Below are 25,225 nucleotides of genomic sequence, written 5' to 3'. Positions count from 1 at the left end.
TGGGACCGATGAATCACTTCTAGTTCCTGAAACACTGTCAGAGTGGCATCGGCAAACCAAACACTGCACCAGCTACATCATAAGCAAAGAGATCTCTTAATTGAATAAAAATTCCAAGGCAATCCTCAGACACCTTACCACCCTCACAGCTACTGTTCCATCTGATTCTCACCACACCCCTGTTTAAAGTGATGAAAGGGGCACATGAGCTCAGTGATCTGGTTATATGGCCTGGATTGTAGCAAAACCAGTCTGGAGCTCTGTTCTCTCGAGTCCTGATACTGTGGGGTTTGCCCAACTCCTTCATGCTTGAATAACTTAGCACACACTAATTACAGTGTCCTGAACTCAGAAGCCAGTTGCTTACTGCCTGCCCAGTACTTGCAAGTATCAGCACTTGATAAGGGATAACAATGGGCCCAGGAAGCAATCATCCAGGAAAGCTTATGGTTAACAGCACAGGCTTTGGGATGAAATGTAACTGAGTTTATGGCGGTTCCTCAAAAAATTAAAAACAGAAATACCCTACGACCCAGCAATTGTACTACGAGGTATTTACCCCAAAGACACAAAGGTAGTGATCAGAAGGGGCACCTGCGGCCCAATGTTTATAGCAGCATTATCAATAACAGCCAAACTATGGAAAAAGCCCAAATGTCCATTGATTGATGAATGAATAAAGAAAATGTTGTGTGTGTGTGTGTGTGTGTGTGTGTGTATACAGATATACACACACACACACAATGGAATATCACTCAGCCATCAAAAATGAAATCTTGCCATTTGCAATGATATAGCTAGAGTGTTACTATGCTAAATGAAATAAGTTAGGCAGAAAAAGACTAATACTATATGATCTCACTCATATGTGGAAATTAAGAAAAAAACAGATGAACATATGGGAAGGCATAAAAAAAGAAAGAGGTAGGCAAACCATAAGAGGCTCTTAACGATAAAAAACAAACTGAGGATTGATAGAGGGAGGTGGGTGGGAGATGGGCTGAATGGGTGATGGGTATTAAGGACAGCCCTTGTTATGATGAGCACTGGGTGTTATATGTAATTAATGAATCGCTAAATTCTATTCCTGAAGCCAGTATTACATTGTATGTTAACTAACTAGAATTGAAATAAAAAATTGAAATAAAAAAGAATGTAACTAAGTGGGTTTAAATCCCAGATCTGCCATCCACCAACCATGTCACCTTTGTTCAATCTCTCTGAGTCTCAGTTTCCTCATCTGTATAATAATCTTACCAATACCTGGTTCTGGGAGGATCCAGTGATTTCATATATGTAAAACTCATAGCACATTACCTGGCACATAATCACTGCTCAATCAATGTCAGCCACATAGCACTATACAGCCGACAAATATTTATTCAGGGCCCACTACAGCTAGGGGGAAGATGCAGTTGAAAAAGATACACACCCAGTCCTCAAGGGGAGGGGCAGAGATCACAGGTTTCCTTCCATAGGGGCCTGGGCAGTCTGGGGAGCCTGCCAACCTGCAGAGCTGGCTCAGGCTCCTCTTGTCACCCCACCCGCCAGCAGGGAATGGGGAATAGTCTAAAAACAGCCCTCCCCCATCCCTCCCAGATGACAAGCTCTTCTGCTCCCCAAGGACTAACCCTCTCTCGTCCCCTCCCCAAAGTCCAGCCCTCCCACCACCTCCCCCACAGTGCTCATCCCTTCTCCATCCCTCCCATAGATCAGCTCTTCCCAACCTGCTCCCCGATGTCCACTCCTCATCCATTCCTTCCCCCAACGTCTAGCCCATTGGGAAGAACCACACCCATTCTCCCCAGGCTGGAGTGGGGAGAGCCCCACCTGGCTTTGTTGGTGGACAGGTCACCGATGCTCCTTCCCACGGGTGGACCTGAAGGCAGGCAGATCACTCGTAGGGCTTGGTCATGGACACAGGGTTGCAGACCACCGGGCACGAGCCCGGGCGGAGCCGGAGTCTGGTCTCCTCCAAACGCAGAAGCTGGGGACCGAAACTCAGAATCTCAGAAAGTCATGCAGACCAGGATGACGAAGTCTAAGACTCAGAACCGTAGAATCTTGGAATTAAGAGTTGGACCAAATTTAGACCCGAATGAAATTGTTTCGATAACCAAAATGCACACATCACGAAGGAGCTAAAAGGGGACCGGGGGTCGCCATGGCCCTAGGGTCTCGGAATGGGGATGCAGACCCCTTAGGGGAGGGGCGGGGCTTTGCGATTGGGCTACAGGGACCAAAGGGTGACCCTCACGATAACGGAGAATAGAGAACAGCGGGGCCCTGGGGCAGCCTCTCTTGTTTGCCCCACCTCAGGCGAACCTCCCCGAACCCCCCCTTCCGAAGCCCCAGTTACAACTCACCGCGGAGCAGGCGTCAGCCTCAGGCACCTGCCCACAAGTAACATGGCGGCAAGGGCGTCGCTGGGAGGCTGGGCGGAGCCGACGGTTCTCGCGAGAATCGCCCTTTCCTGCCTATATCCGGCGGAGTCAGAGGGCTTTCCGGTCTTTTGGCTTTCGGCTCGGGGAGGCAAGGGTGCAACTTTCTTCGGTCGTCCCGAATCCGGGTTCATCCGACACCAGCCGCCTCCGCCATGCCGCCTAAGTTCGACCCCAACGAGATCAAAGTCGGTGCGTGCTTTAGATATGGCTGGGGCTGCGAGATGGAGCATCCCTCCTCCCCGCAGCCCGTCGGGCCTCCGGCCCAGCCGCCGTTGCCTTTCCCAGGCCGGGCTTTTTTAAGTTGCTGCCTGCTAGAGGCCTTTGCAGTGCAGCAGTCAGGGCGCTGTGAGGTCCTGGCCGAGTCTGACTCATTCTGGGCCTCAGCTTCCCCACGTGTAAATGGGGAGGGAGGACCGCACGCCTTAGGGTAAGGTTTGTGGCCGGGCGCGTCCCCCCTCCACTGGGTTGGCCGGCGGCTGGGCTGTCTCTACGCCGGCCCGGTGCAGGCCTCGGTAGCCGTAGCTGAGCCGAAGGCCGCTGTCCCACGTGGCGCTTTGAGCGGTCCACGTCATGGGGCAGGTGGCTCGCCCGCTGCGGTTGGGTGGCTTTCTTCGCTCGCAGCTGAGGCTCTTGGTGCTGTTCCGAGAATCGACAAGTGGTGTGGTCAGCCCCAGAAGGATTCGGAGAGAGGGCTGTGCCGCCGGGCTCCCTCTACAGGGACACTGATCTTTTCTTTCTCCCAGTGTACCTGAGGTGCACCGGTGGCGAAGTCGGTGCCACGTCTGCCCTGGCCCCGAAGATAGGCCCGCTGGGTCTGGTAAGTCATCCTCGTGGAGGAGGGTGGTTTCTTAGCTTGCATTGGCTTGTGCAAACGAGACTGGATCTGAGGTGCCTTCCACGTTGACGGATTGGCAACCCCTGCTGCACCTCCGAGCCTCTGAACTGGAAGTGCTCCCATAACAAGGTCTTATACGAGATTGGAACGTGCCGCTTTGAAGCTGTGACTTTCACTCTCCAGGGTCAAGATCTTAACTGCGGCCTTCAGCGTACCTGAGGTGTGGGCCAGAGGTCTTGCGTGAAGGTTTAGAAGAGTAGCTTAGTGACACTGGGCAGCCTGCTTAGCCTGTTTTCTAGTCAGGGTAATGGGCGTATCACCGATGGGGTTAAATATCGGTAGAGAGGATTAAATGGGATGTGGGTTTAAAATCCTGGTGAACTTAACATAGAAGCTTGTATAACTTATTAACATGACCAGCTTCACTGATGACCCCCTCCCTATTTATCCACTTCTCCATTTTGTGCTTTTACTGAGCTTGCATTTCTCTGAATAGTATTAGGCCTTTATTTCTTGGACGTTGGTCTCCTGAACCAAACATTGTTCCCACGTGGTCTTGCTTAACCAGTGTGTTAGCACTTTTCCTTGGCTCTCCATTTAGTTGGCACCCGCTGAACATCTTTCCTGTTTAGGCTAGTGGTCGTTAGGAAGTCTTAAGTAGTAAATGCCCAGATCCCATCCTTGCGGAAACCTGGTGTCTTTAGAACTCTCCAGGTGATTTGAATGTAACCAGTGTTGGAAATTGCTACGTTACCACATGGGTCCTTATGGGAGGGTAGGTAGGTAAGGGACTTTGCCATCTTATCACCCTGGGCCTACATCCCCAAACAAACTTCACCTCTAGCCCCATCTCCCCGATGTCTGCAACTGTGATAGCCATGCCTTGATTTGGTAGGTGCAGTTATGTGCTTCAAACAGTGCTCTGTGTGCTGGCCAGGGTGTTAGCCAAGTGAGAGGGATGGGTTTGCAGACTGTACATCAACTTAGAGCACAGTGTGATGATATACCTTTCTTTCTCTAGTCTCCAAAAAAGGTTGGTGATGACATCGCCAAGGCAACCGGTGATTGGAAGGGTCTAAGGATTACGGTGAAACTGACCATTCAGAACAGACAGGCCCAGGTACTTGGTTTGAGGGGGAGGGCAGAAGTAGCAACCCTCTGGGATTCTTGGGGGTAAGGTTTTTGCCACCTGCCACCAGTGGTGAGCTGCTGAGGACAAGTTTAAATGTGGGGAAGGCTTTTTTTGAGAGCATGGATCAAGAAAGCAAAGATGTGGGCCTGATACTAACTCTTGTCACCTGTGTGACATTGGGCAACTCACTGTGTCTCTTAGGCTAGGACCTGTTTCGATTGTGAAAATAACTCGAGAATGTACAGCAAACCCAGTCTGGCCCGTGTGTTTTGAGAGCCAGGTTGCAGTATTGATGGTCTTCTTTAGAGGGTGGAATGGGGCTTATTCACATGGAGAATCTCTTCTGCAGATTGAAGTGGTACCTTCTGCCTCTGCCCTGATTATCAAAGCCCTCAAGGAACCACCAAGAGACAGAAAAAAGCAGAAAAACAGTGAGTGGCCTTTTCCCTGGTAATTTTGAGAGTGGTGTCATCTCCCCAGTGTGATAACTTAGCATGTTTTCCCTTTAATGAAACCTAGGGAGAGGTGTAGAGGGATTTGATAAGCTGTTAGCCAGGCACCACCAGGAAGTGTCATGTGGCTCCCCAGTCCCTAACGTGAGGCTGGCCCTAATCAGTGCTTGCTGAGGGAAACAGCAGTAGGGTGAAGTGATAATGATAACCAGTTAGCAGACCACTTCTGAGCTGGATGATGCTCTGAACAGCTTAACCCCAGTAACCAAAACTTGTCTTTTTTCATGTTTAAAATAGTCTCATTTGTATAAGATTAGCAAAGACTTGTTTTTTGCCCCAGCCACCCGCCACTGCACCCGATCAGTTTCTGTTGGCTGGTGCAATCCAGTGGTGAGCTGATAGCAAACCCCAGCTTAGGAAACAGGGTTGTTCTTCATGTGGATGACTCTGTGCCGAAAGCATGGGAACAGCCTGGAAGTGAAGACGAGGGAGTGCATGATGTCTGCTCTGGCCTTGGGTTGTGACCAAGCTTAAACGCTGTTTTTCTTTTCTGCAGTTAAGCACAGTGGAAATATCACTTTTGATGAGATTGTCAATATTGCCCGACAGATGAGACACCGATCTTTAGCGAGAGAACTCTCTGGTAAGTGGACAACATGGAACTGCCTTGTTAATATGGGGTGTATTCACTGTGTGGTAGCATTTCCCAATTTGAAGGGACGTTACTGTTAGGATCCACAATTTGGGTGGCAGAATGGCTTGGTATCGGTGAATATCGGGGGCTGGATGTGTTTTAAGTCTGCATATCAAGGGACTGGTGGAGATTTTGTATTAAGAGCTTACGTAACTAAATGGAGTTCTGAATCTTGGATTAGAGGAGCGGGAATGTCATTCCATAAAACAGGATTAATTCCTCCTGCTGTGAAACTCTCAAGTATTTCCCCATGGGTATCTGAGGATCGTGAGGGACTGAAGCTCCTCTGATGCTACTTTTCTTAATTCTAGGAACCATTAAAGAGATCCTGGGGACTGCCCAGTCTGTGGGCTGCAATGTAGATGGCCGCCACCCTCATGACATCATAGATGACATCAACAGTGGTGCGCTGGAATGCCCGGCTGTAAGTGACTTCTGTTTCACTTGCCTGAAGCAGGGTGAGAGCTGGAGGAAGGCTAATGTATTCATGGATAGGCTGGAACAGTTCTAGAAATGGTCAGTAGTGGGTTTGGACTATAAGATTTTTTTGTCCTACTGACATACTGCTTTTTTCTTTCCCACAGAGTTAACTACAAAGGAAAATGTTTCAATAAAGGATCATTTGACAACCAGTGGACCTTTTGATGTGGCCTCTTCCTTGGGGGAGCTAGCTCCTTTGTGGTTAGATGGTGGGCCAGTGGGGCCAGGGTGGCAGAAGCTGTGAAGTAGCTGTTTGGGTAGCAACTTCCTTCTGGATGACAGATTGATGCCCTGTATGGGACTAGCTCAGAGAAGACACCTAGAAAGGAAGTTCTTGGCCTTCTGTAGGCTGCATATATGTGGAACTCTTCGTAAGAATAAAATTCTTTGCCAAAAAGAAAACTCGTACCTCAGCATGATTCATCATGGCAAGGAATCTATCCCATATCAGTTTCAATCTTGAGTTGGGTTAAGGGCCCATAGCCCTTAATGCAAGCAAGCCCTCACCATCAGTTCCAGTGTACAGCCAGGCTTCAGGGGCACTGATGTGAAAAAAGGGAACCTGACCTTTGTCTCGAGTCCCTGAGGGCCATTTTCTAAGGGCATGTTTTTGTCTTTCCGAGTCTTGCTCTTTTTCATTAGTTATGTTCCTTTTGACTCGAGCTCATGACTCCTACTACTTTTAAGTGTGTGGTAAATAGAAGGATGAACCAAAATACCTGGGTACTGGGGTGAGCTATACCTGAGTAGCTTAGAGGGGCTTCTGGGTACCAGCCTAAAGGGAAGGGCTTAGGAGTAATTTACCCAAGAACTTAATGTTCTTAGCATTAATTGTATTCTTGTCTTAAACTTGTCAATAGGCCTTTAAAGTAGGTGGGTTTTAATTTTCTCCCCTCCCCCATAAGCAGGGTTGGAGAACTGTAGTGGGAAGGATTACCTGAGAATTCAGATCAATGAGGGAAGGATAAGCCTTCCAGGACCTGTGCCAAGTGACCAGGAAACCAGAGCTAGAGGCCTTGGGTGATGATAGCGGAATATGACTCAAGTCAAATGGCTACCTAAACCCTAAACCCAAACCACATGGGGTTATTTCGGAGATGAAGTCATGCAGGCTGGGTATGAGGATGGCACATCAAAAGGCAAGACCCAGGATGCGGCAAGGGAGAAAGGGGGCCAATAATGAAAATCTTGCTGTAAAGGAAACTTCTCCAGGAAGGGAAATGAAGGCCCCACTGGCCCATGAGCCAGGGAAAGATGGTAGGTCTCAGGTTGTCCTAGTGGCTCCACAGAGGGGTATACCACACTGAGGCATTTCACTGGCTTCCTCTAGATAACCCTCAGCCTGTTCTTACCTTCTGGGTGTTTTCTTTACAGCAGCAGCAAACACTTGAAGGTCTCAAGTAGAGACTGGGCCTGGCAATGTCCAGATGTTCCTATATAGAGCTTTGAAGAGTGGATATCCCTCGCCCACCCCTGCTGAGATTACAACATGAAGAACCCTTCCTCAACTTGAATTACGCCCTATTATGGAGAAACTTCATTCCTGTCCAGTGTTGGTTCTTTTAATAGCCCTCATGCAAGAACCATCCCTGAAATACCTGGCCTTTAAGAAAGAATGAAGTTCTTCACTCATTGGTCACTTATTCCTAATGGTTTCCAAAATGCAGTTTGGCTCACTAAATGGAGGTAAATCTCCAGTATGATTTGAGTTGGGTTCTTGATGCTTGAAGAGTTGAGTAAGAAGAGGGCTCCTGAGACTTTCCACCTGCAACATGTAAAATCGGGGCTATTTATTAAAGGTGCTTTTGGTGTGGCTCTGAGCTACAGACGAAAACTCCCGACGTCTCCAGATGTTTTCAAACTACCTGCATTTCCTGCCAGGTCCCCACCCACTTTGGTCCTATCTCTGGTTACTCTCCAGCATGGAGTCTCTGGTGTCTGATGAAAGCGGAGCTACACCGGAAGGCCTTCCCACACTCCCTACATTCATAGGGCTTCACACCAGTGTGAATCCTCTGATGCTGACTAAGGGATGAGCTCTGGTTAAACGCCTTCCCACACTCATTGCACTCATAGGGTTTTTCTCCTGTGTGAATTATATGATGTCGAATAAGGGCTGAGCTCTCACTGAAAAATTTCCCACATTCATTACATTTATATGGCTTCTCCCCAGTGTGGGTCTTCTGGTGGATTATGAGATTTGTACTTTGGCTGAAGGCCTTTCCACACTCGCTGCACTTGTAAGGTTTCTCTCCCGTGTGAGTCCTCTGATGGTTTGTGAGGTTTGCGCTCTGGCTGAAGGCCTTTCCACATGCAGCACACTTATAGGGTTTCTCCCCGGTGTGGATTCTCTGATGCTGAATAAAGGCGGCACAGTAACTGAAGGCCTTCCCACACTCGCTGCACTTGTACGGCTTCTCCCCTGTGTGGGTCCTCTGGTGGTTTGTGAGATTCGCACTGTGACGGAAGGCCTTCCCACAGTCGCTGCATTCATAGGGCTTCTCCCCGGTGTGAATCCTCTGATGCTGAACAAGAGCTGAACAGTCACTGAAGGCTTTCTCACACTCGCTACATTTGTAGGGCTTTTCTCCGGTGTGAGTTCGCTGGTGCTTTGTGAGGTTTGCGTTCTGGCTGAAGGCTCTTCCACATTCGCTGCATTTGTAGGGTTTCTCTCCGGTGTGAATCCTCTGGTGCTGAATAAGAGACGAGCTCTGGCTGAAAGCCTTCGCACACTCACTGCACTCGTAGGGCTTCTCCCCGGTGTGAGTCTTCTGGTGCTGAGAAAGGGAAGAACAGTAACTGAAGCCTTTGCCACACTCGCCACATGTATAGGGTCTTGCTCTGTGGGGCTTCATAATAGGGGAATCCTTCCTGAAGCTCTGTGTGTGTGTTTCCCATTTCCGGGGTCTCACTTCTGTAGGAACTCCCTGCTGTGGAGAAAGGACTGGTCTCAGGTTGAAGCTCTTCCCCAGTTCAGTGTTCCCGTGAGCAGACTCCCCAGGGGGCAGCTCTATACTTGTGTCTTGGAATGGATCTTCAGAAATGTCATGCTCGGGTGGTGATTCAGACATAATCTTCCAGTCTGAAAAACATTTAGAAAAGCATTTTTCCCCCCTTCGGTGGAAGAAAAGGTACTACTGAAATACAAAACGCTGATGGAGTTTGGCCGAGCTCCCATGCAGGTAGGTCTGATGCTCCACCCCTTTCACCAGAACAGCTGCCTCACATTTCTGTTCTCAACTGTAAATATTGACCAAGATGGCTCTTCAGAGACATCAGCACACCTTACTCCCTTTCCTAAACTGCCAAGGGATACAGAAGTTTACCCTAATCTCCCTCAGATGCAATGCTCCCGTATTTCTGACCCTTTCCTCTGGCAACTACTGGACAGTCTCCACTTGTCTTCTTAGTCTCACAATTCTTGGTGTGGTTTTGGGCAATCTGTTTACCAGGTTTAAATAATTCACTTTACAAAGCTGATGATCAGTGCCAGCAAGATGAATTCTTTCACCTATCAGCTAGATTTCAAAATTCTACAATGTCGCTAGGGGTGCAGCATCATGCGATCTTACACACTGGTGTGACCACCTTTCTGGAGAGCAATCTGGTTGCATGTGTCAAGAGTCTAAAATGCTGGCATGAGAACCGCAGCTGTAAGAATCTGTCCTAAGGAACGAATGAGAAATTACACAAAGCTGTGTTGACAAAAGCGCTCACAGCATTACTTGCCAAAGAAAGGCAAACACCTAAATAAATGTTTAATAAAGGAATGTCCACAGTATAGCCAACAGAGGAACCCCTATAGAGGCCATGTCTGAAATGGGTACACTATTGTTCCTTCTGCAGAAAAGTATTTGCTGAGGAAACACTGCCAAGATACACAGTGTGAGTGTAAACAGTGTTGTCTTTGGGTTGTGGCATCGGGTAATTTTTATTTTCTTCAATGCTTATCTGTATTTTTTAATGTTCTCCAATGTCAGTATTATAAAAAAGATAAAAACCTTTCAGAGAACATGCAGTGATAAAAAGAAACCTACCGTTACATGAAAAAAGGAGCATGTAAACTTACACTGTTATTTCTACTTTAGAAAAATGTACAAGCTCTGGTCTGAGCCTCCCCATTAGGGGGCACCTGGCTGGCTCAATCGCTAGAGATTGTGACTCTTGATCTTGGGGTCATGAGTTTGAGCCTCAAGTGGGGGTTGGTAGAGATTACTTAAAAAAAAAAAAAACAACCTTAGAAAACAAAAATATATCACTGCATTTGTTATATGAAGAAGATGGAAGGGACCTCTGTGTGGTGGGATGATAGGGGAACTTGATTTTTTTTATCCTGTTCCAAATCTAAAATTAACCTATTTTACTAGATAAAAAGTCATTTTAAATAGAATAACATTGCTTTTATAATCGGAAAATAGGTACTTTTTAAAAGAAGAGTTAATGATTCTTAACCCTTTCTGGGATCTCCCTCATTTTAAGAGAAAACTTTATAACGTGAGTACTGTATACTACTGGGAAACTGTGAAGCGTAAGGCCCCATGCACCTCTGTCTCCGACACTGGGGCTTGAGAGTAAGGAGGTGGAGTTTCAGGGAGGGCTATGGAGTTTCTTTTCATGAGCGTCAATTTTCCTGAAGATTCGTGCGGTTTCTACTTATTTCTCAGAGGAGAGAATAGCAAGGTTAGTTCTGGGTGACCTTTATTTGTATTTCTATGTGGAATCTTGACACAGAGAGCTTGGGTTTAAATCTTGGCTCCACCTCTTACTAGCTATGTGATTGTGGGCAAATCTACTTCTTGGATGCATTATCTATAAATGTAGCTCTCTCACAGAATTACTGTGAGGATTAAATGAGTTAAAACACATAAGGAACCCTGAGGGACAGTTAAATGTCATATGAGTGCTTGTTATCATCTTAGGCTTTTTCCTTATAAACCTTCTGAAATGGTTTCCCTCCAGAGAGCATGTGCGTACTAATGCCCAGTCTACCATGAACACAGCAGTCCTGGGGCATCTTCTCCATGTAATTCAGTAGTTGATCATATGTGACTTTGACAGCTCTGAAAACTTGACCATCTATCAGAAAAGATGGAAAGAAGAGGAAAAGTGCCAAGAAAAGCTGCAGAAGGGGAAAGGAACAATTCAGGAAACTGCATGATGCTCATGCATCATCCTATCTCCGCCCACCTTACCTCTTCACCTGGCTCCTGTAGGAGACTAAGGATGTCCACACCAAATGTGCCCCAAACCGAACAACTGGTTTTCCCTTTCCAGCCTGTGTCTTCGTCTGTCTTCTTGTTCATGGTTCTGCTCAGGCCAGGGTCGTCCTTAATGCCCCTACAACCCCCTCACAACCAATTCACTGGCAAGTCCTATTGGCTTTCACACCTAAAATGTCCTGAATCCTTTCTACCAGCCACCATCCTCTCTCCCTGGAATGTCTGCAACAGACTCCTAACTGATCTCCCTGTTCCTACTCCTGAACCCTGGAAGTCTTATTCTCCATATGCAATTTTTAAACACAAATCAAGTATGGTCCCCTTCCTGCTCAAAACCCTCCAGGGCTTATCTTACTATGTGAATAAAACCTGAATGCCTTACCATGGCCTCCAAAGCCCTGAATGATCTGTTCCCTGACTACTACTCTCCCCCGGCTTACTGAGTCCTTGGGTCTTCTGATCCTAATATAAGTCAAGCTCATCCCCACCTCAGAGCTTCAACACATGCCATAGCCCAGAGTGTTCCTCTCCCGGACACTCACATGGCTGGCTTATTCTCTTCCTTCAGACCTCAGCCCTGACGTCACCTCCTCCAAGCGGTCTTTCCTAGTCACCTGACTTACAACAGCTCCCAACTTCCATCTGTATTCCCATTCTCACCTTCATTACTCCCCATCACTATTCCCTTATCCTGCTTTCCTTCAGAGTATGCCTCACTATCTGACATTATATCAGTAATTTTGTTTATTCATTTTATGTTCCTCACATCACAGGATATAAGCAGGGGCTATGTCTCGTTCTCTGTTTTACCTTCAGTAGCTAAAGCATTCCAGGCATTTACCAAATGTGCTTAATGAGTATTTGCTGACTGAGTAACAAATTCAATGTGAAAAAGGCAAACTGACCAGCTGGGCCTGGGAAAATGCTAACATCCACAACAGAAGTTCCTAAAGCAAGCAGTGAGGTGAAGGTATTTAAAGACCTGGGTCTGCCATCGTGGCGGGGGTAGGATGGGGTACCGGAGGGCTCTGAAAGCAGCCCAGAACGGCCGAGCAATGCCCAGGTTGCTGTGAATCTCAGAGCAGAGGTGCAACACCACGGAAGCAGGGTATTAGTTACTCCAATAGCCAGACTTGAAACTTTTCTCAAACTACTTCACGATCATACAGCTAATACAGCACTCCATAGTTGATAACTTTTTTTCATGTATATTAGTTTGTAAAATCAGATTTGATGATAACACCCCTTCCCAAGTTGTTTCTAATAACGTGCTGATCTGACCTTCTTAGGATCTTGAAACTCTCTGAGGCTGTGATGAAACCTTTTTCCAGAAAAACTCAGCCATTGCCCTAGCCACATAACCCCACATTCAGTTTCTGAAATTCTACACAGGGCGCACCGCCTGGGATACAAGGCCCCACATGGTGGGCATGGTGCTGGGCAGCAGAGGGACCACCGAGGCTCCTGTAAAGGAAGGATTTCAGCAAGCTTGAGTGGTTCCTGGGTAACAACAGGGCTGAGGTAATGTGTGACAGGGTGTTTAGAAAGTAGACAGTAAGATGGGAAGCAGGAGAGTTCTGATTGTGCAGAAAATCTGCCAGAGACTTTGTTTTTACTGCCTTGCAACAACAATAATCAGAAAGGAAGATATAAAGCATTAGGCTACACTTTCAAATTGTAAGCTTTGTCACCTTAAAATTCATTTGTACTTCTGAGGCTTTAACTTTTAAAATATCAGAAGTGGCTGGAACCTCAGGGAGAAGCTCGTGAGGCCCGTCCAGAGGTCACACATCCACAGGGGCTGAAGCATGAAGGTGGGGGTGGGGTGGGCAGCCTTGGATGAGGAGCAAGAGATAAACACAGCAACTACGGCTTCCCTTTTGTTTTCTTCCTGAGGTCCTCGTATAAGCCCTTTAGGCAATTCTAGCAGGGTCACACAGAGGGAGAGAACGCATCCAATTAAGGGCCAGAGAGGGGAGTAGCAGTAGGTATCACAGCTGGAGGTATGGGTAAAGGTGGGCACCTGAGAGCCTAAGTGAGGTGAACCCCAAGCAGAGAACGTGCTAGGCCAGCAAAGATGACTATTCATTCCCCCCGAGGCCAGCAATACCACCTCTGGTCCCAAATATCTCCCAGCCCAGGGGAACTCTGCCAGGAAGAGGTGTGGAATAGTGGGCTTTGGAATCAGACAGACCTTGCTTCGAAGGCCTGCCACACCACTTTCTAGCCGTGAGGCTCTGAACCAGCAAGTCGGCCTCTTTCAGCTTTAATTTCCTCATCTGTACAATGGGGGTTATAATATCTACCTCATGGGGTTATCAAATGCACTAATGTGTATTTCAAAAGGGCTTTTGCTCTCAAGACTCACTGGCTTCAGTGCCTGCTCACTTACCAGGACAGGTACTCCTTAGGCCTCCTCCCTCCAGCATCCATGGGCCTTCTTCCCTTTGTTCCAACTGGGAGTTCATGCTGGGCTGGGAAACTGGAAGTCCTGTTCAAGGGGAAAAACGGGCTTTAGAGATTTAGATTAAGTATAAACAGCCACCCAGAACTCAGGGAAGTGGAAACACTTAGGTTTCAGTTAGGAAACAGTTAGGTCATTTATTTCATTCATTCAACAAATATTTATTGAGCACATAACTGAGTCCCAGGCACTGGGGGATGCAGCAGTAAATAAGACAGATGAGGTACCAAGGAGGGGTCAAGTCAAGTCAGGGAATTAAGCCCCCAAAGCAAGTTATTTAGAACAACAGGAACTTACTGAATATGGAGGAACTGGCCTGAAGGTCACCCTACCCCTCCTGGGAAATAAGAAAACAGGGAGCTGCAGTCTCAGGGGGAGCAAATGAAACTGCCTATTTCTCAAGCCGGAATGCAGAGACCTTTCACTAGGGAACCAGGAGGAATAAACACTATCCGATGTGTCAGAGCAACTCGGGATCCCTCAACACTGGAAAGTGCCACAGATATTCAGAACTGAGTAGAGTCTACATTTCAAATGGCTTCCTTACCCAGCAGGACCAGATTCCTGGCATTTTCTGGTATCCCCTCCTTGAACCTTGGAGTCCCCCTCGGAGCAGGGATCAAGTGCCTCCACCCATCCTGGGTAAAAGCTACAGTCACATTGCTGAAGGGCATGGACCCCTGAAATGACAAGCACATTCCTTCTTGCCCACTGGTCTCAGGATATGAGGCAGCTCTAGGCAGCTCAAGAAAAGCATTTATTGATCACTTTCTATGTGCCTAACACTATACTGGATACTGACGCACAAAAATAAATCAAATACAGTCTCTTTGCGTGTTTACAACTCTGACAGACTTTATATATAAATGGAGAGAATACATAAACAGCTATATTCATATATAAAAGAAGGAAATGGGCAGAAACGAACAGGTGCTCCAGAACTAAAATAGCCAGTGTAGACAAAACAAAATTAGGATGTATAAATTTATGCAATGAAAAATCAGAAAGAAATGTGAACGCTCAATTTTTCAGAGTGTTTATTAAATGTTCCCATGAACTTGGATATCACACAGTACAAAAGGAGAGCCAGACGTGTATGTGACTGCCTGTAGTAACATGTCAGAGAGACGGGCTGACCAGCTGCCAGGATAGCAGAGAAGGAATCCTGCATGGAGGACAGAGGAAGACCACAGAGAGGAGGTGACTGCTGAGCTGGCCTTGAAGGAGAAAGGCTGTCAATGGAGAAAGGGAAGGTTATCCAAGGCAGAGGATACTCCACGAGCAAAGGCATGGAGGTGAGAAAGGCCTCATGTCTGTTTTCAGTGCAAGTGATGGTACCTCCACCTATCTCGTGGGCGACACCAGAAACCTGGGTGTTACCTTCCCCTTTCCTGCAGCTCATCACAAATTACTGCATCTTCACCTTCCTTCACAGTATCACTAGATTTCACACATTTCTTTCCATGGCCCTGTCACTGCCTTATTTGAAGCCAGCATAATTTTCCAAATTATGACCTCTAATTTACTTGGTCTTCCGACCCATCCCTCATACTAAGAAATGCTGTACAACGGGACAAAGAGGGTCTTTTTTTTTTTTAAACCATGAAATATTTAAAACATTTGGGTCATTTTGTAACAGTCAAGAGAGTAAAATCCACCATAAAGATTTAAGCGTCACGAACTATGTAACGAACTACGTAACTAATAAAGAAAACACTGTAGGAAGTACAAGAAGAAATTTAAAATATTACAGCTGTGAGGTGTTAAAATAACTCAGTCATTAGCAGGGTTAATACAAAATAAACAACAAAATAAAGGTATGGAAGAACTGAGCAATTTAATTACTAAGGTTGAGCTAAGAGAGCCATAGAACCCTGTGTTCTGCAATTACACTACATCTGGCTGTTCTGGGTTGACAAAAGACACTCTGTCCCCATGGAGCACAGACCAGCTGAATGGGCAGACAGAGAAACCAAAGTGACAATTTGGGAATATCTAAGAAAATAAGACCCACAGCCAAACATTTTCAACATAAACAAGAAAGGGGGCGCCTGGGTGGCTCAGCTGATTAAGCGACTGCCTTCGGCTCAGGTCATGGTCCCGGAGTCCCGGGATCGAGTCCCACATCGGGCTCCTTGCTCAGCGAGGAGCCTGCTTCTCCCTCTGACCCTCCCCCGTCTCATGTACTCTCTCTCTCTCTCCTTCTCGCTCTCTCAAATAAATAAATAAATCTTAAAAAAAAAAAAACAAGAAAGGAAGAATATAAATGAGAAATTCAACTCAAGAGGTTAAAAGATCAAATTTTAAAATAAATCTGACAAAAGTGAAAGCAAAAAACTAAGAAAAAATCTATCACTAAGAGAACCAATGAGAACAATCCAAGAGCAGACTTTCTAAGAAGAAAAAGAAACAGGTCAATACCTAGTCTAGTCAGGAAAAAAGGGGAGAAGACAGTTCCTATCCTAGTAGAAGGACTATGCAAAAGAATACGCTAGAAATGATTCTGTAGCATACTCTTAATGGGAGGGAGAAACATTAATCACATTCTGTAAAGTGGAAATAAAAAGAAGATTAAAAGCAGGACAAACCCATTTTGGGAAAGTAGAAAAGGAAGACTATGGGGGCACCTGGCTGGCTCAGCCAGGGAAGCGTGTGATTCTTGATCTCAGGGTTGTGAGTTCAAGCCCCACACTGGGTGTAGAGATGACTTAAAAATAAAATCTTAAAAAAAAAAACAAAAACGAAAAAGAAAAAGAAAAGAAAAGGAAGAGGACTGAAAAGACACAAATGAAAATGATAAAAGTGTTTCATCTCTGTGGTTAATAAGGGTGAGTTTTTGGGTATGTTTTCTGTGTTTTTCAGGTTTTCTACAGTAAACACGAAGTCCTCTTATAATTAAAAAACAGGAACAAAAAAACCCTTTAATATTAAAAAAAAAAAAAAAGAGGCTGCCTCTCAGAGTACATTTCCAACTTACGTGGGCCCCAACTGTGAGGAGACCAGCTGCCATTCTTTCATCTCCTGTGCTTTCGTCTCGGGGAAGGGCAGTGTCTGCAGAAGGCAGCTCTGGAAGGAGAGAAACCAATGAGGCTTAGAAGTTACAGCTCACCAACCTAGAGTGTCACATTCTCACTGTGAAGAAGGGGGTTCCCGGGACATGGCAGGTTGCAGGGGACTCGGGCTGAATCTGCAGACCGATTTCTCCATTCCCCTTCCTACCTCAGAAATACCATCAGTTCACTCAGACGCAGGGAGTCATTAGAGTAACAGACTCTCAAGGAGCATAGGTCCCCCACCTACCAGCAGTGTGCAAATCATACAACCTTTCTAGGTCGCATTTCTCTCATCTGTAAATGGGGATGATAATCTCTTGTAAAGTTGCTGGGAAGATGAAAGAAAAACGCAAAGTAGCTGGCACAACGCCTCGCATGTAAGCACACAGCTTACAAACATTATCTACTGCTGAGTTTGTTGGGAGCAAGTAGCTCTGCAGATTTAAGATATGTGCCAACTCAAGAAAGATAATGACCAAGGAGGATTCATCGAAGGAAGGCAAGATTAGTTCATCATATGAAAATCAATCTGCATAATATACCAATGTAATAAAAAGGAGAAGACTCCACGTGGATCATTTCAATAAACACCAAAAAGACCATTCTGTAAAATCTGTCACCCTTTCCTGATACATTCAATAAACTGGGACGAGAAGAGAACATCCTCAACCTGATAAAAAACAACTATGGAAAACCCAGGTTTACATCATACTTAATAGTGGAAGACCGATACTTTCCCCAAAGATCAGGAACAAGACAAGGCTATCTGCTCTCACTTCTGTTAAGTATTATACTGGAGGTTCTAGCCAGGGAAATTAGGAAGCTGGGGGCGGGGAAGTCATTCAGATTGGAAAGGAAGAAGTACAATTATCAATATTTGTAGATATGATTTTGTATATGGAAAATCCTAAGGAGGGGCACCTGGCTGGCTCAGTTGGTAGAGCATGTGATTCTTGATCTCAGGGTCATGAGTTCCAGCCTCACATTGGGTGTGGAGTCTACTTAAAAAATACAATAAAATAGGGGCGCCTGGGTGGCTCAGTTGGTTAAGCAACTGCCTTCGGCTCAGGTCATGATCCTGGAGTCCCGGGATCGAGTCCCGCATCGGGCTCCCTGCTCAGCGGGGAGTCTGCTTCTCCCTCTGACCCTCTTCCCTCTCGTGCTTTCTGTCTCTCATTCTCTCTCTCTCAAAGAAATAAAATCTTTAAAAAAAAAGATTTTATTTCTTTGAGATATAAATAAATAAAATCTTTAAAAAAAAGATTTTATTTCTTTGAGATATAAATAAATAAAATCTTTAAAAAAAGATTTTATTTCTTTGAGATATAAATAAATAAAATCTTTAAAAAAAAGATTTTATTTCTTTGAGAGAGAGAGAATGAGAGACAGAGAGTACGAGAGGGAAGAGGGTCAGAGGGAGAAGCAGACTCCCCGCTGAGCAGGGAGCCCGATGCGGGACTCGATCCCGGGACTCCAGGATCATGACCTGAGCCGAAGGCAGTTGCTTAACCAACTGAGCCACCCAGGCGCCCTCAAAGAAATAAAATCTTAAAAAATACAATAAAATAAAATAACCCTGCTATAAAAAAATAAATAAATAAAAAGAAGAAGAAAAGAAAATCCTAAGGAATCCACAAAAAAAAAGCCCTATCACAGCTAAGTCCAGCAAAGTTGCAAGATACAAGACGGATATATAATAAAAAGACAACCCAATTAAAATTGGGCAAAGGATTTGAATAGACATTTCTCCAACCATATTTCTATACAGTAGCAATGAGCAATCCAAAAGTGAAATAAAAAAAAAAAATTCCATTTGCAAGAGCATTAGAAGAATAAAACACTTAGAAATAAATTTAACAAAGGAAATGCAAGACATGTACACTGAAAGCTACCAAACACTGTTGAAATTACAGAAGATATAAATAAATGGAAAGACATCTCATGGATTCATGGACTGGAAGATAAAGTTGGGATGGCAATGCTCACCAAATTATCTACAGAATCAATGTAATCCCGAACAAAATCCCAGCAGACTTTTTAATGGAAACTGATTAAGCTGATACTAAAATTCATCTAGAAATGCAAGTGACCCAGAAGAGCCAAACAAACTGGAAAAAGAAGTGGAAGAACTCACATTCACACTATCAAAACCTTGTACATGGGGTGCCTGGGTGGCTCAGTCGGTTAGGTGTCTGCCTTTGGCTCAGGTCGTGATCCCAGGGTCCTGGGACTGAGCCCCGCATCAGGCTCCCTGCTCAGTGGGCAGCCTGCTTCTCCCTCTCCCTCTGTCCCTCTCCCTGCTTGTGCACACTCTCTTGCAAATAAATAAAATCTTAAAAAAAAAAAAGGAAAACAACAAATGTTGATGAGGATGTGGAAAAACTAGAACCCTCCTACATTGCTACTGGGATTGTGAAGTGGTGTGGTCACTGAGGAAAACAGTGTGACAGACCCTCAGAAAGTTAAACAGAGGTACCATATGACCCAGCAGTTCTTCTCCTAGGCACACAAATAAGAGAAATGAAAACACATCCACACAAAAACTTGTGCACACACGTTCACAGCAGCATTATTCACAATAGCCAATACTGGAGGCCACCCAAATGTCCACAACTAAGGAACAAAATGTGGTATATTCATACAACGAAATATTATTCAGCCACAAAAAGGAATGAAGTACATTCATTCATGTTACAACACAGATGAAATTTGAAACATTATTCTAAGTGAAATAAGCCAGACACATATATTCTGTGATTCTGTTTTTATGAAATGTCCAGAATAGGCAAATCCGTAAGAACAGAAAGTAAAAATCCATAGACGAGGGGAAGAGGAAATGAGGAGTGATGATGGTTAATGGGTATGGGCTTTTTTTTTTTAAAGAGAGAGCACATATGTGTGCGGGTGGGGGTGGGGGTGGGGGTGGGAGGAGGGGCAGAGGGAGGGGGAAGGAGAGAATCCCAAGCCGACAGCCGGCTCCAGGCCTCACTCCCAGTTTGATCTGATGAAATGGGTATGGGCTTCATTTGGGGGTGATGGAAACGTTCTGGAATTAAATAGTGGTTGATGGTTGCACAACTTCGTGACTATACTCAAAGCCACTTTATTGTAGACTTTAAAAATGAATGTTATAGCACGTGAGTTATATCTCAATAAAAAATAACAGAAGAGGTGGTACAGCCCTCAGAAAAAGTACTACTAGGTCTGAATATTGGTCTTAGCACAGACCTCATGTTACTAAGTTGTCTCTAACTCCACTGTCCCTTCATGTCCTCTTTGGTAGTACCAGGAGGATGATAACCATCCCGCTTGCTGTTCCCAGGTCTCTGGGGGAAGACAACATAAAATGCTGGATGTGAAATTGGGACTTGAAGAGTTACAGACCAATAAAGGGACCCCTTGATCTAGGGGAGGATGGCACAGATCTCGGTGGTTAAGATTACATACACGTTTGTTCTGTTCAAGATGCTTTCAAAAACGTTATTTTATTTGATGCTTACAGTTCGTAGAGGTAAGCGAGGTAGTTAACGTTATTTTACCCTTTCCTCCACGAAGAAACACGGGTTAAAAGACCTAAACCGGTACCCCACAGCTTAAACAGGAATCCTAGCCTGATTCCAATGCCCCAGTATCCTCTTCGACTTCACAGTCCAACTGCGTTGAACCGGCCCTCAATCTCACGTGGAGCCAAAGGCTCCTGTTCCGAGAAGCCCTGGCTGCTTCACGAACGGCTGGCACATCAGAAACAACAGGAGACCCTGGATCGTCCCATTTTTCCTTCCCAGGGCCCATTTCTCTCGACTCACAAATGCCATCGGTGCATCAAGCAGATCGGGGTAAGAAGTAGGAAACTCAAGAGATTATTCAGGCCTGAGCTTCTCGAACTTTCTGGACCCTAGAATTCTTCACTCAAAAAAGGATTATCCCCAACCACTTGTGGAAAGGATAACCGCAGAGTTCTGGTCCCCGTCACACAGCTCTATCCGTGGGCAGGCTGGAACAAGACGCCGGATCTCCTGCAAACCCCTCCCTCTGCCACTCCTTCTCACCTCCTTCCTCCGGCATTTGGGTCCCACCTCGTGCCACCACCTCCCAGCAGTTCTCTGAGCCCCAGCCGCGCTCTGCAGGCCTGCTCTGACTGCTCCCGGCTTGGACTCTTCTCTCCGGCCTCTCCCCTAGAGGCCGGGTCTGAGCCTGCGATGCTGGGCCCTGGGAGCTCGGGTCGGGCCCGTCCAGCCAGGTCTCTGCAGTCTGCCCAGAGGCAGCCAGGCCTCGCGGCTCAGGAGTCCGTGGAGCAACCACCAGCCCGGTCTCAAGCAGAACGCCGCATGGAAAAACCCCCTGCCGGCTACTCCAGAACGCTACAGGCTGCCAGCTCGAGTTGAGAAACCGCCGCCGCGGACACTACCAAACACCAGGCCCAGCTCCCGCGCCAGCCAAAGAGGACGCGCTCCAATAGCACCACTTCCGGTCATGCGTACAGATCTCCCCGCCCCACCGGACTCCATTTCCCAGAAGTCTCCGAGCTCAGCTCCTGGCCAAAACCTGTTTCTCTGTGCCAGGTTTGTGGCCTATACACGCTTGTGGACTGTACTTCACAGAGAGGCTCCGCCTGTTCTTGCTCCCGGAATCTCTTATTTATCATGCTTTGTCCACATGCCATTCAGGTCCACCGGAATCCCACCGCGGGGGCCTCTGAGGCGGAAAGCAACTTGGTCGCGAAGGATCCTGGGAGCTGCGGTTCTAGCGCAGGCGCAGACCTACGCTGGCATTGGGGGCTTCCATTCTGCTTAATTCTCGTCCGTGCTTCGGCGTTCCGGGATACTGGGTCGCGGGGGTCCTCTCGTAACGCGACCTTCAGCTCAGGGCCTAACTCTAACCACCTTCAGGGTCCTCCAGCCTTTCAAAAGTTTGGGAAGAGGAAAGGAAAGGAGGGAAGGCCCCTCAGTGTGAGCAAGGCAGCCACGGGTTGGTGCCCTGGAACTCTCAGAATATAAAAACCTGTCAGCGGGAGGGAACTTCTTCAGTAATTTCAGGGGTAGAAGCCCTGAATTGTGTTAATAGTGTTCCATAAGCACTATTGCGGGAGGAGATTCGTAAGTATTCTACCCCTTGGAGGCTTCCGTGCTGTGCCAGAGGGTATTACAATGGGCTTCCTTAGAGCACTGATGACATTTTCCCCTCTTGCCTGTTGAAAATTATTCACTACTCCGGCAATTTTCTGATCACTAACTCAGTTTTGAGGCATTTTGACGTTAAGAAGATGGGAATGCGTTACCTGGGAAGCAGAAAAGAGTTTGGGGGTCCTAAGGCCTCATTTCATTTTGTACTGTCTGTCCCTTTCAGCCGCAGCTGGTAGCGTTGCCAGTAGAATTATCTTAAGTTCGTGGGTCTTCTGTGAATCTTGTTGGGATTCACTCCATTAGACAAGCCAACCCACAGATCTCTTTGAGATAAGATCTTCTCTACCTTGGGCTGCTGCAATTTTGGGCTTACAACTTTGGAGGCCAGACGTCTGAGATGGATCTCCTTGGGCTAAAATCAAGGTGTGGGGAGGGCTATGTTTCTTCTGGAGACTCTAGGGGAGGATCGCTTTCCTTGCCTTTTCCAGCTTGCACAGGCTGCCTGCCTTCCTTGGCTCCTAACCCCCTACGGTTGGTGCTGTTCTGCCCATGGCCACAAGGCGCAGCAGACGCTAACCCCATAACGGCCAGTCGGCAGTAGCAGTATTTCTTCCTCTTGGGATCCCAACCAGGGCCACTGGGAGGTAGCAGAGTGCTTCACTCCTCAACAGGTGCAATTCCGCCTATGGCCACTGGGTGGCGTTAAGGCATTAATTGCCTCCAGAATGCAGAAGCCAGGATTCTCCTGGAAGTTCTGGGGGCAGGGATTGGACGTGGAGTGGGTGTGGGGTGCGGTGCAGATTTTTACCTTGGGGTAAAGCACAGCTTCTGCTGCTGTACCTGTCCTTTGGGGATGTTCTATCTGCCCTCCATGGTCCTGTGCCGGGCTTCTGGGGCAGATTGAGGGCTGTCAGCTGGGGCTGGCTCTGGTCCCTGAAGCATCTTGTGCTCTGATGAGGAGTCCCCAAGGAAGTCTTAGGGAACCTCTGAAGAGCGTGTCTGTGTGTGTGTGTGTGTGTGTGTGTGTGTGTGTGTGTGTGTGTGTGCAGTCATCAGTAGCTGTAAATGGATGCTGGTAGCAGAGATGGTATGAGTAGGAGTTGCTGAGAAATCAGGGTAGGAAATAGAATATGAAGAGAAAAATGTGTAAAGATTTAACATATCCCTTTGAGGCACCCCTTGAGCATCACACCTTGCATGCAGCTCCCAACCTTCACCACAGCCTCACCACCACCACCAGCTAACATCATTGAGTACTTATTCTGTGTCATCCTTAGTTCTAGGTGCTTTACATACTTCTCTCCTTTCATCCTCACAACAGCCCCATGAGGGAGATAGCGTCATTATGCCCATTCTGCAGATGAATGAGCTGAGGCTCAGAGAAGTTCATGAGGGAGATAGCGTCATTATGCCCATTCTACAGATGAATGAACTGAGGCTTAGAGAAGTTAAATGACTTGTCCAGGCCACGCAGGCAGTGAGTAGTATAACCAGAATTTGAACTAAGCCCACTGCCTCTGAACCACTATGCTGCACAGGCTCCTGGACCCTGGGTTATGGAGGAAAGAGGCCAAAGTAGAGTTGAAGCCACAGTGGCATTTTCCTTGCCCACAAGTTTAACTGTCTCCACTTCCAACATCACCGTCACCTCCATGTCTGTCTCCCTCATGTCCATCTGTTTTCTGTTTCCATCTCTATCACCATCATCTTTCCAATCTTCATCATCTCTCTCATCTATCACCTCTCTCTCTCATCTCTCCTCTGTTCCATCTCTCTCATCTTCCTCTCTAATTCTAGATGTCGTGGCAGAATTATCAATAAGCAGAAAACCAAAAACAATCTGAATATGGAACAATGTGAGGTTGATTTAAGTTCTGACATATTTATACAACAAAATCCTCTTAATTTGTTGAATTTAACAAATATTTAAGCACCTGCTCTTTACCAGACACTATGACTCCCATGGCAAACAAATCGTTCAAAGAATGCAGAGAGCTTCCATTTCAAGCTGGTGGACTGAACTTACACATTGCCCCTCTCTCTTCCTCTAGTTCCCACTGAAACGACAGTGAAGATATGTAAAGGAAACAAAAACCATAACAGAACTGAGAAGGGGTGCAGAGGTAGGGGGCATATACCAGCCACTGTAATTAAAACCCCCTAGTTCTTCATTCCTAAATATGGACAACCAAAGCTCCCCAGATCCTTGAGATAAACCAGCAGCATAGAAGAGAAGGACCAAGGCAACCTGACTGATTCCAGAGGAAATCAGAGCCTAGGGGACAACTTTCAAAAAATTAAAATGTGCAAATGGTTTTATTCATAATACTGAATACCAAGCGTTGTTGAGGATGGGGAGCGACTGGAACTCTTGTGCGCTGCTGATGGGAAAGCAAAATGGTACGACCATTTCGGAAAACCATTTGGCAGATTCTTAGGGTGTAGTTAAACATAAACTTACCACAGGACCCAGTAGTGGAACGGTATGCCATTGTTACAACAGCTTTAGTGATGACAGCCCCAAATTGGAACTCGCCCAAATGTCCAATGGAACACTACTCAACAGCTAAAAGAGATGAACCGCTGGTGCACGCAGCACAGATACATCTTAAAAGCACTCTGCTACGGGGCGCCTGGGTGGGTTAGCCGGTTAGGCATCTGCCTTCGGCTCAGGTCATGATCCCAGGGTCCTGGGATCAAGCCGGCATCGGGTTCCCCAGGGAGCCTCCTTCTCCCTCTCCTGCTTCCCTCTGCTTGTGCTCTTTCTCTGTCAAATAAATAAAATCTTAAAAAAAAAATAAATAAAAACAACACTCTGCTAAGTTACGGAAGCCAGACGCAAAATACTACAAACTATGTGATTCCATTTTATGAAAGTTTAGAAAACACAAAGCTACGGAGACAAGGCTGACTGCAGAGGGACATGAAGGAACATTTCGGGGTGAGGAAAATGTCCTATATCTTGATTGTGTGGTGGGTACACAGCTGTGTATACATTCAACCTAAGTCATCAAATTTTTATGCCTACAATTGTCGAGTTTTATAGTATGTATTTGAATTTTGTGGTATGTAAATAATGCCTTGATAAAGTGAATTTTTAAAATATTTTTAAAAGTGAATGTATGTATCCTCAGGGAAACCCCAAAAGGCATTTCCGTCACAAAGAAAAGTATAGGATGCTATGAAAAAGGAACATATGGTACGATATAATTGAAAATCATTGTCAAAGCACCAATCAGAAAAAGGCTGGAGTGGTGATACTGATACCAGACAAAGTAGACCTCAGAACAAGAGATATTACCAGGGACAAAGAAGGTCATTTCATAATG

The 25,225-nt window shown here is 46.3% G+C and overlaps 3 protein-coding genes and 1 non-coding gene across 7 annotated transcripts in view; 2 read left to right on the top strand and 2 right to left on the bottom strand.

Annotated features, from left to right (window-relative positions):
- LRSAM1 (leucine rich repeat and sterile alpha motif containing 1) overlaps positions 1 to 7,919 on the bottom strand; it is a 44,573-nt gene extending 36,654 nt beyond the window's left edge. Inside the window, exons 1-3 of one of the 3 annotated variants that reach the window (XM_028107841.2) lie at positions 7,390 to 7,919; positions 2,367 to 5,413; positions 1,831 to 1,987 (exon numbers count right to left, since the gene is read on the bottom strand). The gene's annotated coding sequence lies outside the window, so the exon portion shown is untranslated. Of the gene's footprint in view, positions 1 to 1,830; positions 2,064 to 2,366; positions 5,414 to 7,389 lie in introns of those variants that run through there. The other 2 variants (XM_028107843.2, XM_028107842.2) reach the window with 2 other exon arrangements.
- On the top strand, positions 2,503 to 6,439 carry RPL12 (ribosomal protein L12). Its single transcript, XM_088019134.1, has 7 exons — positions 2,503 to 2,633; positions 3,188 to 3,261; positions 4,301 to 4,399; positions 4,761 to 4,842; positions 5,420 to 5,506; positions 5,869 to 5,981; positions 6,142 to 6,439. Exons 1-7 carry the CDS (start codon positions 2,597 to 2,599, stop codon positions 6,145 to 6,147), a joined length of 498 nt encoding a protein of 165 aa, XP_087875260.1. The 5' UTR covers positions 2,503 to 2,596; the 3' UTR covers positions 6,148 to 6,439.
- Positions 2,511 to 21,287, bottom strand: ZNF79 (zinc finger protein 79). Of its 2 annotated transcripts, XM_028107844.2 has the most exons (5): positions 20,823 to 21,287; positions 16,698 to 16,786; positions 14,268 to 14,400; positions 13,649 to 13,747; positions 2,511 to 9,119 (listed from the first exon to the last, which is right to left on the bottom strand). In XM_028107844.2, the coding sequence occupies exons 1-5, from the start codon at positions 20,836 to 20,838 to the stop codon at positions 7,948 to 7,950; spliced, it is 1,509 nt and encodes a 502-aa protein (XP_027963645.1). In that variant the 5' UTR covers positions 20,839 to 21,287; the 3' UTR covers positions 2,511 to 7,947. The 2 variants fall into 2 exon arrangements, with proteins under 2 accessions (XP_027963645.1, XP_027963647.1); XM_028107846.2 differs by lacking the exons at positions 14,268 to 14,400; positions 20,823 to 21,287 and having other exon boundaries at positions 16,698 to 16,783.
- Positions 5,207 to 5,335, top strand: LOC114212945 (small nucleolar RNA SNORA65). Its single transcript, XR_003610082.1, has one exon. It is a non-coding gene; the product is annotated as a small nucleolar RNA SNORA65 (small nucleolar RNA).
- Positions 21,288 to 25,225: the final 3,938 nt, after the last annotated feature.

The sequence above is a fragment of the Eumetopias jubatus genome, unplaced genomic scaffold (genome assembly GCF_037043125.1).
Source record: "Eumetopias jubatus isolate StellerSeaLion01/CBP00866 unplaced genomic scaffold, mEumJub1_p1.0 scaffold_15, whole genome shotgun sequence".
NCBI lineage: Eukaryota > Metazoa > Chordata > Mammalia > Carnivora > Otariidae > Eumetopias > Eumetopias jubatus.
The sequence above is the reverse complement of the archived record's forward strand: the minus strand, read 5'-3'. Positions and strand labels throughout refer to the sequence as shown.